Source organism: Haemaphysalis longicornis, unplaced genomic scaffold, assembly GCF_048455015.1.
Source record: "Haemaphysalis longicornis isolate Haplotype H1 unplaced genomic scaffold, Haemaphysalis longicornis Haplotype H1 scaffold_4, whole genome shotgun sequence".
Classification (NCBI taxonomy): Eukaryota; Metazoa; Arthropoda; class Arachnida; order Ixodida; family Ixodidae; genus Haemaphysalis; species Haemaphysalis longicornis.
The window spans coordinates 37456833-37470106 of NW_027526361.1; the positions used below are offsets into that span (position 1 = coordinate 37456833).

The 13274-nt window shown below is 43.9% G+C and overlaps 1 protein-coding gene across 1 annotated transcript in view; it reads left to right on the forward strand.

Annotated features, from left to right (window-relative positions):
- LOC144178518 (protein maelstrom homolog) overlaps positions 1–13274 on the forward strand; it is a 44112-nt gene that overhangs the window by 1757 nt on the left and 29081 nt on the right. Inside the window, exons 3-5 of the mRNA XM_077706433.1 lie at positions 10431–10524; positions 10674–10817; positions 10895–10936. Coding sequence (XP_077562559.1) covers positions 10431–10524; positions 10674–10817; positions 10895–10936 — 280 coding nt within the window. The remainder of the gene's footprint in view (positions 1–10430; positions 10525–10673; positions 10818–10894; positions 10937–13274) is intronic.

The following is a 13274-nucleotide window of genomic DNA, read 5'->3' on the forward strand; positions in this document are numbered from 1 at the left end:
TTGAGCTAGTTAAGTCCGATCATCTGCAATTATTAATAATGATTAATAGTGAACAGTGATTCTGGCTAGCCAGTGAGCCTAAGTGGCTCGACTGGCTGAGTAAAAATCAAGACAGACTGCTCTCAACGCGAGTTGTTTCCTGTGGACGGTACGTTATTGTCAGTTGCCATTTGGTCTGGGTGGAACTCGATGCTTTTCTTTTTGCGTTCCGCCTGGATGGAACTTAGCACTTGTTATCGTTCCGTCTGGACGGAACACTAGACACAGCCTTCGGGGGTGGCTCCATGGCATTGGCATTCTGCTGCCGAGCCCAAAGACGCGGGTTCGATTCCTGCTGCAGCGACCGCTTTTCTGGTGGAGGCGAAAAGCAGAAACGCCCGTGTGTTCAAGGCTTTGGTGCACGTTAAAGATCCCCAGCTGGTCAAAATTAATTGAAAGGCCTCCACTACGGCATGCCTCATCGCCTGTGTAACGTCGGCACGTTAAACCCGATAATCAATCAATCGGGAGCAGCACGCTTGGCGCCATCCGGTGGCTGTTCATTACACAACCAGCACTCCTTGGTGAATTGCCACTAATTCAGAGGTGAGCATGCAGCACATGCTTTTCACATTTATTTATTTATTATACCTTACAGGCCCTTTGAAGAGCATTGAGTAAGGGGGGTTACATTTTTGAAAGAACATTAAAAAAAAAAGTGGGGAAAAAGAAGAAAAGACAAGTACACAATATAAAGTTTGGGTAATCGGCTTACAGACGTAAATGAAACACGTCATACACGTTTCTAACAGACAATTATCACAAACGCACAGGGTTTTTGTGGAATCAGAAACATCACAAAAAACACAAATACAAGGGGGAAAACACCCATAAACAGTAACAATATTATTCTGGCAATTCATCATTACACAATTACTAAGAAAAATGTCAGTGCAGATTTTTGGTAAAGCTATCTTGACTAAGTATGGATGCAATTTGGTCAGGAAGATCATTCCAGTGCATGATTGCTCGAGGCAATTCCGATGAATTGAAAGCAAGCGTCTTGCCAAAAAGGCGCGTGAAACTATGACTATTATGAAGGCGTCGTGACGTACGTACTGGAGCGTTAAGAGGAAGCGGGTTAGGTCTAACGCGAACTATGTATTTATGAAAAAGGCATAATAGCGCGATAGTGCGACGGGTATCTAGCGGCTGAACTCTTGTTTGATTTGGGTAACGCTAAGATGACGGTCGTACTTGCGTGTAATAAATCTGGCGGCTCTGTTTTGAATAGATTCCAGCTGGATGATTAGGTAGTTTTGGTGAGGGGACCAGATTGCCAACGCGAATTCTAGCTGTGGACGAATAAAGGTTAGATACGCATGTTTGTGGGCAAGGGCTGGTGCGCATCGTAAATTTCGTCGCAGATAACCCAGTGATTTAGAAGCCTTTGCGCAGATGGCGGAAATGTGGGTACTCCAAGAGATTTTAGGTGTTAGATGAACACCCAGATATTTATAGGAAGCGGCTTGCGAAACTGCACTGGGGTTGATGGAATAAAAAAAATCTGAATTATCGTGTTTCCGACTAAAAAATATTACTTTGCATTTACTCAAATTAAGTGACATTTGTCATGTATTACACCAATTGTAGATCATGTTTAAGTCATTTTGTAAGGAAAGGTGGTCGTTAAGGCTAGTAATCATATGATATATAATACAATCGTCAGCAAAGAGTTGTATCCGTGATGAGATGTTGAGGGGCAGGTCATTTATGTAGATCAGGAACAGTAACGGGCCCAGGGCGCTGCCCTGCGGAACTCCAGGAGTAACATCAGCGAGGTGTGAAGAAAAGTTGTTGACCACAGTAAATTGTTGGCGCATAGACAGAATGTTCCGAATCCATGATAAAGTTAAAGAATCCAGGCAAAGGGCTGATAATTTTGAAATGAGGCGGGAATGAGCAACACTGTCGAACGCTTTTGAAAAACCAAGGAAACTGCAGTCTGTTTGTTGGTTAGCATTCATGTTAGAGTGTAGGTCAGTTGTAAATTCCAGCAGTTGTGTATCACATGACAGGCCTTTTCTGAAACCATGCTGATGGACGAAAAAGAAGTTGGATTCGAGGTGGTTATACACGTTAGATGCAATAATGTGCTCCAGTAATTTACAACATATGCACGTCAAAGAAATCGGGCGATAATTTTCGGGTGCGTGTTTGTTATTGGATTTGAAAATGGGAACAACCTTGGCGATTTTCCAGTCGGCAGGTAACTGACCTGATGTCAATGATTTACTGAAAATATGGAACAGAATTTGACTAGAGATGTGCACAGTGTTCTTTAACTCTTTCGGGACCGCCGGAAAAAGTGATGAAAAAGGGAGGTCTCGGTACAAATTTTTTATTACACCGGATTATTATTAAAGGCACCATCCTGCCTTAGCATATACCAAAATGCAGCTAATTATATGTTCTTTGACATATAATTAATATTAGGAGTAATATAATTAATATAATATTAGGAGTAATATTAATTGGCTGCATATATCTAATCGAATTCGGGAACCATGGGTATGGTGGAATATCTTCCTGAGTGAATACCGACGAGAAGAAAAATGCATGCATACACGCATGTTCCTGAAGGGGAACACCGTTGTCCCCATGTAATACAATGTCATTATTAGAACGATTGTTTGAAATTGTCTTCCAAAACTTTCTGGGGTTATTTTTTACAGCGAAGGCACATACCTACTCCAGAGCCAATTGAAACCGAAACCAACACTGACGATAGAATCATGAAAAAATCTTAAAGTAAGAACTTCGTAAAAAAACTGCAGAAAAAGATAGAAAAAAACGTAAATATAAAAATACTAAAAAAGAATAAAATTATTTCAGGATATACAAAATCTAACACAATGCTTTGTTTCTTCATCGTGAAAGTTTGATGCGGCTAGCTGTAACTGGTTTTTTGATTTGTGTGTGATCTCTTTGGCACTAGGGCCATGGCTACGTCGTTGCCCAGGTACACGCCGGGCTCTCGTCTCGGCAAAAACTTGATCCGTTTCTGCACTGGTGGCAGGAGATCACCACCATAGATAGCTAACACCCTAGTGAACAAATATAAACCAGCCAGAACATATTTCGAGCGCACATACCTACTCCAGAGCAAATTGAAACCGAAACCAACACCCACCTTTGAGCGCGATTTGATGTTCCAGGCTGATCAACACCCAAATCCTCACTCGAGCTGAAATCTGATCTCTAAAGCCGCATTCCGACTCTTCACTGCCACTCTCATCGTTAAAATCCACAGTAGAAGGCTAAGATATGCGAGACGAGACGATCCGGATTTCTTATCGCGCTCGCGCGAGTATGACGCCATGTTTGTTTACATTCGAAACCACTGCCCGTCAGAATAAAATATCTGATGCGTCGCCGCCTGGTGATAAAAAAAGAAACTTCACAAAAGAGAAAACTCCAGTTTTCAAACTATCTTCTAGATGTCGCTAGGTGTTCCATCGAGCGAAAATTTGTATTCTGCAGGCTCGCGAAACCATCGATCATATGTGATCGACGGCCTATGGAGTGGTCCCGAAAGATTTAATATTTTTGAGTTGATGTTATCGACACCAGATGAAGTGGAGACTTTAAGACTGCCGATTAGTGAAGTGGTGCCTTCAGGAGTAATATTAATTGGCTGCATATATCTGTAATCGAATTTGGGAACCATGGGTATGGTGGAATGATCTTCCTGAGTGAATACTGACGAGAAGAAAAATGCATGCGTACACGCATGTTCCTGTTCCTTCCAATTGTCTTCCAAAACTTTCTGGGGTTATTTTTTACAGCGAAGGTAAATCCTCAGAAAAGTATTTTTGTTTGGCACTGTGTACTGCAGAGTTAAAAGTTCTCAGAAATTCCTTATATTTGGCCCTTGACGATGCACTGGAAGTCGATTTAGCACTCTTATACAATTGTTTCTTTTTGTTTCGCATGTTTCTGAGTTGTCTGTTGAACCACAGATTAGATTGATCATTTTTAATTGTTATTAAAGGCACGTGTTTGTCGACCAGTTTGGCTATCTTGTTCTTGAAGAGCACCCAGCTGTCATCTACAGACCGGGAACTGAATGAGGGTAGGAAGGATTCATTGAAGAATTCCTTCAATTCTGCGTTCATTTCCCTCTAATTACCTTTGTTATAATCGCGTATTTTTTTAATGATGGCACCGGGGAATTTTAAAGGAGTGTGAAATGTAAACTGAAGGAGCTTATAATCGCTGGACCCATCGATGTATGATACGGATCCTATGCTTTCCGGTGCAGTGGTTAATACAAGATCTAAGATGTTAGACCCTCGAGTGTGTTTGTCTATAACTTGAACAAGATTGAAGCCTAGGGTTAAGTTAATGAATTTGGTTGAAGTGCTACAAGGGGCTGAGAGGAGCGACCAATCAATGAGAGGGAAATTAACGTCCCCGAAAAGGTAGACTATATCAGCAGGGCATTGTTTCAAGGCACAAGATATACTTTCACGCCCTTCAAGAAGGATGGATCGGAGTCAGGTGGACGGTAGCAGGCGCCTATTAAGACCTTAGCGGATGCTGTCACGCATGCAGGCCAAGTTATTTCAACCGAAGCATTCGTTTCAACGGAAAACGACGTTGTCCCGTTTCTAACTGCGAGCAGAACACCACCACCCCTCCTGTGTGTTCTATCGTATCTGTAAACGCTGTAGTTCCTCTTTTCGTTAAAAAGTTCGCTATCACTGATGTCAGAATGTAACCAAGTTTCAGTTAGCACCGAGATGTCGCTATTACTGTCGTCCAAGTAAGAGCATAACTGGTCGCGTTTAGGAAGTAAGCTTTGAATGTTAGTGTACGTAACCGATAACGACGGCAATTCTTTAGTTGAGTGGTTCTTAGGTCGCAAAGGGTGAACGCCTGTCCTTTGCTATATGTTCGAAGTGATAACAGTATCAGTTACGGGGTCGTATGTGTAGGTTTTAGTTTTATTGTCCATGCGCATTCTATCCAGTATCAGTTACGGGGTCGTATGTGTAGGTTTTTGTTTTATTGTCCATGCGCATTCTATCCACCGATAGCTTAAATGTCTTATTTTCTTCTCTGGCGAAAGCTATTAGTTTTTTTCGGCTAGTCGGGTTGAGAAGGCGAAATCTTCACCGATCATAAAAGTCGACCCCTTAAGCCTGTGCGCCGAACCTAGAATGGTTTGTTTGTCCTTGAAGAAGCAGAACTTCGCAATTATGGGTCGGCATTTATCGGGAGCAAACCCTCCCAACCTATGCACGCGATCAAACTTAAGGGTGTCGGCGGTAACTTTAAGCTTATCTGAGCAGAAATACAAGCACTCACAGCTCACAACTGCCTTCTTTCAATTTAACGGGTCGGTAAAAGTATTCATGGCATTCGTTGGTGACTTAACACCAGGGTGTTGGAACGAGACAGAACCGGAACTGGAAAATGAAAAAATAATAATACTTTTGACCGGAATGAAGACGTAACTGAAGCGTTACTATTTCGTGCAGGAGCAAAACCGAAGAAATTTTGGTGTAAGTAAAAAGCTCACGTATTTGAGCATCCTTAACAATCTCTATGCAGCGAAGAGGGAGATTTACGCCGGTTCGCTGGCATATACAGTTGCCTTTCGTTTTGCTGGCGCCATCTTTCCTTTGGAAGGCTTGCTGCATTCTTCCCTACGCTCTCCGTCTGTTACCATGTTCTGGAACCCTCTAGACCACTATACGTCTGTCTCGGTGGTCATTGCTTAGCTGTCCATGCAATTGCCGCCCGCAGTTAGTTGCGAAGCTGACGTCGTGGCCGTGTTTGTTTATTGCTTGGTCTAGTATTTAAATATTTATTTGTTCATTTATTGATTTATTTGTTTTTTGATAGAACCTACATTCTCCCGTCATTTTTGTAAGAGGGTGCTATACATGAATAAACACAAATTTAGAAAAATGGCATGATAATAGAAGAAAAAGAAAATGCAATGCTTGCATTACAGCAACACACTCAATGAAAGCAGTTACAAGTCATCCTGCGCTTGTGTGTAAGTGCTGCCAGAGCGGAGCGGAAACTCAATTGTCAGTTTTTGTTGTGGGATGCCATGAACCGTTCTGTACCGCTATGAAACATTATTTTTGCATTCAGGAGCTGAACCAGAACGGAACTCTTATTTACGGAACAAAACAGAAACTGGAACAACAAACATTTTGTTCCGACATCCTGCTCAATGCACTGCAGTTGCAGCGACCCTTCTTCGTTGTTTTCTTAGATCTAATGGAGATGATGCTGGTCTCGCATCTGCCGTGCCAAATGCCTCCAAAATATCTTTGGCATAAACAGTCCGAACAAGAGACAACTTCCCACTTTGTTCACTTGCGTGGAGAGAATGTGACTGGCCTCTCCCAGATCCTTCGCATCAGGTTCTTGACCGAAGCGGCTTTTGAAGTTGAAAATTTCCGTCTTGTCTTTTGTGATGATGAGGAGGTCCTCGACAAAAACCTCTTCGTCAAGCTCCTTTTCTTTACTGACATGAACACAGAGATCTGCTTTTAATCTTGTTATCCCTTCCACCTTTGGGAGACTGTCCAAGGTGAAGTTCTACTTTTTTCCCAACTTCTGCAACCCATTTAAAAACTCTTCCTCAAAAGAGAGACCTTGTCGTCTTGACGGGCACGAGAAGACTGTGGCTTTTTCATCTAGGCGGTCTCTCTCAGTGTTCTGTTCATGATGTCAGTTTAGTGGATTTCCCACTCCCTTTCAACGGCCATGGCCAGAAGTGTCCTGATGGACTTGAGCTCCAATACACAAAAGGTTTTTTTTGAAATCTGTTTCCTCCACTTGCGAGTGTCCACATGCTACCAAGCATGCCTTGTACCACTCCAAGCCGTCGTTGGAGTTGCTTTTACAGGATATCCACCTGAATTTTGTGAAGACTTGTCTACCCTTTGGTTGTGGCAAACATTCTGTGTTTCTGAAGCCTGCAGGGGGTCCAGTTTGCTTATGTTGTGTCTGGCTATGCTGAATTTAAGGCATTTTTTGAACATAGTTCCTTGTTTGCCAATCTTGTGGGGCATCCTGGAGCTCGAGTTCCGCCACGTGTGACCCTGGATGGCTGCTGCATAGCTTGCTCATCGTTGTCTTATGATGAACGGGCTTCCCTGTTCTGGTCTTCAGTATTGCTATCATCCGCCCTGTCAGCATCTTGCAGCTCAGTGAGCTTTCTTCAACGTGTAACATTTGCCGCATTATCAGTGCTGTCACCCCATCAGGGGGGGTGGTTGTAGCTTGCGTATGCTTGCATGGGAAGCAGTCATCATCAAAAAAAGACATCCTGGCTCACGAAAAGCAATCTTTTTCCCGAATCCACAACTTGAAGCTTTTCATTCCTTCTGGGTAGCAGAGCAGTGTATATATGCACTCCTCTTTTGTATCCAATTTTCTCTTCTGTGGCCTACTTCATATCGTGTAACTTTTCATCCAAACACCCGTAGGTTGTCTAGCCTCCACCTCCCACCCTCGCTCCGAATAGCTTCCAAAGACCTTCCTTCAGTCGCCTTGGACGGACATTTTTTCTGATGCAGCTTGAAGTGACAACCGCGTCAAACCAGAGCTCTCTGGCGATGCCTGACTCAATGAGGAGGCACCTTGCCATGTCAAGCAATTCCTGATTCAGCCTTTCAGCAACTCTATTCTGCTTAGATGTGCCTGGAATGGTTAGTTGATGCTTTATTACGTGCTTAGTTAAGTACTGTCTCCCGTTGTCACTATAGGTGTCTTCGATTTTGCTGCACTCGCTGCACTCATTCAGGTAGTGCAGCACTCGCCTCTTCGATTTTCGAATGCAGCGTGCGGCGCCTGCACTTTTCTCTTTTACTGACGGTGCAGAGAGTGCAGGGTGAGTTCACAGCTTGCCCTGCACCTCCCAGGGAGGAGGTGCAGAAGCAGACGACAAAAGTGCAGGACCGGTTCTGCAGTGGCGGCGTCTGCGCTGAACTGGCTGAACTCATTCTGAACTCGTGCAGAAAGTGCAGGCCAAATCGAAGAGACCTTATCTCACTCGCTTTTCTGTTGTGAAGATTTTTCGCTATGCATCTGTACTCTTCAGACCTTTGAAGCACTTTGCTTTTTTATACGCAACAAAATTGGATGCACAACGGTGTACTGTGAATAGTCATCCATGAGGTTTGAGAAATAACTTGAACCATCCGCCCTTAGATGTCAGCTTGATTTTTCTGACCGCATCAGTATGCATCAAACATGCTGCACGTGACAGGAAAGCGCAAGTACACAAAACAGCTCCTACTGGTCTTGTGAGCAATGGGTTTTCCCACAAGCCAAGTCACAGGGTGGGGGAGGCCTGCCAGGCAGGCCTCCCCTGCCTCTAAGGTGATTACAGGTTACCGTTTGCGGAAACTCCGTAACACATGTCCACTCCGTGGTAATGGTGCCTCCGTAAGCGTTTCCATGGTGCTGAAGGGGGGGACGCTGCTCTTAATACAGCTTCCTTTAATTGTTAAGTAAACTCTGTGAAACTTGTTGGTCTTTCTGCTTTTTTTCTGCTGATTTCAAATGTGCCGTAATTTTTTGAGCCAGTCAATTAGTTACCGAGACAATTACAGAAAATTGGTCATTTTTGGAGGAACGATAGACAAAACTGTTAGTCACAAGGCTGTAATCTTTATATTTTCCAATACTATGAACCCTGGTGAGTGCCATAAGAGTATTTTGATGCACCGCTTGGAACTAATTTTACAGCTCATTAAACCTTGGCGACACCAGTGACAAGGAACCATTTCGAATGCCGAAGTTTAATAAGCTGTAAAATTAGTTCCAAGTGGTGCATCAAAATAACAAAGTAATGCGCCAAGACACAAACGCCGCTCGCTCTAGTTCTGTGTGAAATCAAGAATTGCAGGATTACTTAGTTTATTATGATAACATTTACAAATTCTTGCAAAAGGTATTAACTGTGGTGGTGTGTGAATCCGCAAATGCTTTATAGCGTTCACACTCCCTTGAGAAAAAAGGTTTTGTCGTCATATTCAAAATGCTAATTTCACTTATGCCATGAGGTATCGTTTCGTAAAGGCTGGGAGAGAAAAAATTCCCCGCATTTCCCCGAGGGGAAGAATGTGAAAGTGCGAATGCACGAGTTGAATTTGCGCGGTTCGGTAATGTTCGCGAAAGAGAGATTACACACACACACACACAACTACAAAGAAAGAAAGATGCATTTATTCACAGACACCTATTTGTGTTGTCGTTGTACTTGATTGCTAGAGCGGATCTCAGCTTTGAAATTTCGTGTCGGTACTCCTTTAAGCAGGTGCATTAGCCCTTCTCACGCCCGATTCTTGGCCAATCCCCCACGTGGGTATGTGCCATGTCAGCGGCCAGGCAGCGCGCGCCCATCTCCCCCCGTTGCCAAGGAAGACGAGGAGATTCCTGGCCAATCCCCCACGTGGGTATGTGCCATGTCAGCGGCCAGGCTGCGCGCGCCCATCTCCACGTGCGCGGACATCGCCGGTGGACGCAGGTTCAGGGTCGCTTAAGAAGTGCATTCGCACTTAAAAGCCCCCATGCATTTCCAAAGCCTGGCTTATGGGGATTTTAGGCGGCCTTATTAAAGGCACCCCCCTTTTCTGGGAATAAGGCTAGCGTGTAACTTGCTAATCAGTGTATGCTGCTTGGGTGGGGCCTGGCTGCTCTCCCAATAGGGGAAATGTTAATTTAGAAGTTCCTCACTGTTTGGGACTATGTGTAAAGCCTTCGCGACGCTCAGAAATGTTAGAAATGGCATAGCTTGTGGAAAGCTCCCTTTGTATTGTTGCTGGGGGTGCTTCGGTCCATGCGATAGGAGGGACACTTGAAAGTTGGAAAATCTGGTGTGACCTGCTGCCGTCATATTTTTGCTCAGAGTTTTATCATACAGTGTGTACCGTATGTACCGGGACCCGTCTATTCGTTCCTGTGGGGTGCAACCCTTCTTGCCGTGCCCGCACACACAGGCGGGCCCTGGTATGCACGGAACGTATGGAACACGGTATGCTAAAGCTCTCTATTATCATCGCTGGGCTCTCACGCGTTCGGCCACCATTTGTCTTGCGTGGTACTTGGGATCCCACTGTACAAATCTCGCAGAAAAATAAATTTGCTTCTCAATGACAATACTACTGTGGGTGGCGCTAAACTTTTCCAGTTCCAAAGAGTGTATTCGTATCGGAGATTTATACTCGAGAGAAGCTTTTCAATACAAATTTTTTAGGTTCAGCTTGCGAGAATAACGGTAGCAAAAAGCTGGTGCATGTGCTGCTCTGCATTCCTCGAAAGTGCCCTTACAGAGCTTTGAAAGTCCTTGAATATCCTTGAATTCTTGTTTCTGAATCTTGCGTGCACCCGCCTTTTATTACCATTGTTATTTGCAGCTGGTGCTTCAAGAGGAGGAGGAGAAGTTGAGACAGAGGAGAGAAATGGTGGACAACACCAATAAATTTGTTGACGATATCGGCTCTCTAGAAGGTGGGTTCACCTTTGCTGTACAATACCGAGTCTTGTTTATCTTGAGACGACATGTGTTAATTTGCTCTTGTTACTGTGATTGTCGTAGTGCTTCGTGCACATACCAAGTTTAACGTTTGTTTTTTCTCTTTTCCCTCTCTGCCGCCCAGATTTGAAGCACCAGAGCATTTACATAATTTCTTTTAACATACTCTGTGAGGCAAATGGTGTGTATTATCCGCTCGAGATTGGCCTAATCGAGTACACCATTGCGCGGGGCTTCACACGAGGGCTGCACAACTTCATAAAACCAGGTACGAGCTTGCCCTTGTGCGGCTTTCGTTCGACTCGAACGGACCTACGAGCGGCCTGCTTGTGTGATCATTTGCAGGCCCGATACCGCTTGGATTCGCAAGCTTGGCCAAAGACCACAGTAAGTGGAAGTGCAACCGATTTGTGATGCTTTAGCGTATTTACTCGCGTAATGAACCCGCTCACGTAATAAACCCTCCCTCCACTTTTCTTCTTGAAAATTTACTTTTTAAAAAATAAGTTTTTATCTCAGCGTGGTTGCTGATGCCGTAGACGATCGCAATAACTTGATATCGCGCAAAAATGCAAAAAACGCATGCCAGCAAAAAGAAATCTCAACAGTAGCCGGAGACGTGAGCGCGAATGCTGTGGCTCACATTTTAAAAATTGCGCGCTTGTGGTGCGCCACCTGCTGAACACAAAACAAACCTTGCACCATAAAAACGTTGCGGCGTGTGAACAAGGCACGAAACGTACTCCGCACTCTTTCCCTGCTCTTTGTTGTTGTTCCGGCTGGTTTTGGCGGCGTGCGCACAAAGCACTAAACGCACTCCGCACTCCTCTGCTCTTGCTTTTCCGCGACGTCGCCATTACGCCCCGTGGTTTTGTTGTTCAACTGTGTTGCAACTTTTTTTTTCTTTTTTTTTCTTTTTTTCTTCTTTTTTTGTGCTTCTGGTGCACACCGTATGATGGGCCAGTACATGAGCTACACAGGTGGTTTTAAACTGAAGGTTGTGGAGCATGCGTTAATGCACATGGAAACCGCGCGGCTGGGCGGCACTTCAGTGTTGACCCAGTGCGTGTACGCTACGGGTGAAAACGAGAGGTTTTTGGGTGGTGAACAGGGATAGCCATGTGTTTCGTGGGCCCATGAAAAGATATTTTGGAGTGCCTTGACGACACGGAAGACGGTGTGCTGTTGGCCGACAACAAATGTGAAGCTACTAACGGCTTCAGTGAGGAGGACAGCTCCATACAATATGAATTACCTACATGTCTTTACGAAAATAGTACGGCTCTAACAGTGTTTCTCTTAGCAACTTTATTGTATGACATTTCAACTTTTAAAAATCTCGCAATTTTTTCCCGCATAATGAACCCTCCCCCTAAATTCATGCTGAATTTTCTAGAAAAAAATGTGGGTTCATTACGCGAGTAAATACGGTACTCTGTTCTAGCCGTAGCTGGTGTGTGGCTACCATACCTCGGCAAAGTTGGCGCGGCTCACTCAAACTCACTCACAATTTTTTTTTTCGAATCACCACTCACTCAAACTCAGACTCAATGCTGAGTTGCACATCTGCGTTCACTCACTCAAACTCACATTGAGCGCAAAACTCAGAACTCACTCGGACTCAAAACTCAAAATGTACTCAGAACTCAAAATGTACTCAAACTCAAAACTCAGAATGGACTCAAAACTCAAAATGTACTCAAACTCAAAGTGTACTCAAACTCAAAATGGACTCAAAACTCAAAATGTACTCAAACTCAATATGGACTCAAAACTCAAAATGGACTCAAAACTCACAATGTACTCAAACTCAAAGTGAACTCAAAACTCAAAATGTACTCAAAACTCAAAATGTACTCAAACTCAAAGTGTACTCAAACTCAAAATGTACTCAAAACTCAAAATGTACTCAAAACTCAAAATGTCCTCAAACTCAAAATGGACTCAAAACTCAAAATGTACTCAAAACTCAAAATGGGCTGAGAACTCAAAAGGAATTCAGAACTCAAATGGCCTCACAGAGATTGAGACAGTGAGAGTGTGAGAGTGAGAGTGTGAGTGAGGGTGTGAGCGAGTGAGAGTGTGTGACTGAGAGTGCGAGTGAGTGAGAGCGAGAGTGTGAGTGTAAGTGTGAGGGTGAGTGAGAGAGTGAGTGAGAGTGTGAGTGAGAGTTGAGTGAGAGTTGAGTGTGAGTGTGAGTTGAGTCTGAGAGTGTGAGTGAGAGGGAGAGTGTGAGTGAGTGTGAGAGTGAGTGTGAGAGTGAGAGTGACAGTGTGAGTGAGAGTGTGAGTGTGTGAGAGTTCAAGAAACTCAACAAGAAACTAAAATAAATCAGACACCCCCTCCCTCCCAACCGATCATGCAGATCGCGATTGGTGCCGTACCCGCAGGTAACCTGAATTCCGAGCCAACAGTGATGCATGAAACTTAACAGCCAACCATAGCTGCCTGCTAGGCTACTCATATGTACTCAAACTCAAAATGGACTCAAAACTCCTATGTACTGAGAACTCAAAATGTACTCAAAACTCAATATGTAATCAAACTCAAAATGTACTCAAACTCAAAATGTACTCAGAACTCAAAATGGACTCAGAACTCAAAATGTACTCAAAACTCAATATGTAATCAAACTCAAAATGGACTCAAACTCAAATTGTACTCAGAACTCAAATTGTACTCAGAACTCAAAATGGACTCAAACTCAAATTGTACTCAGAACTCA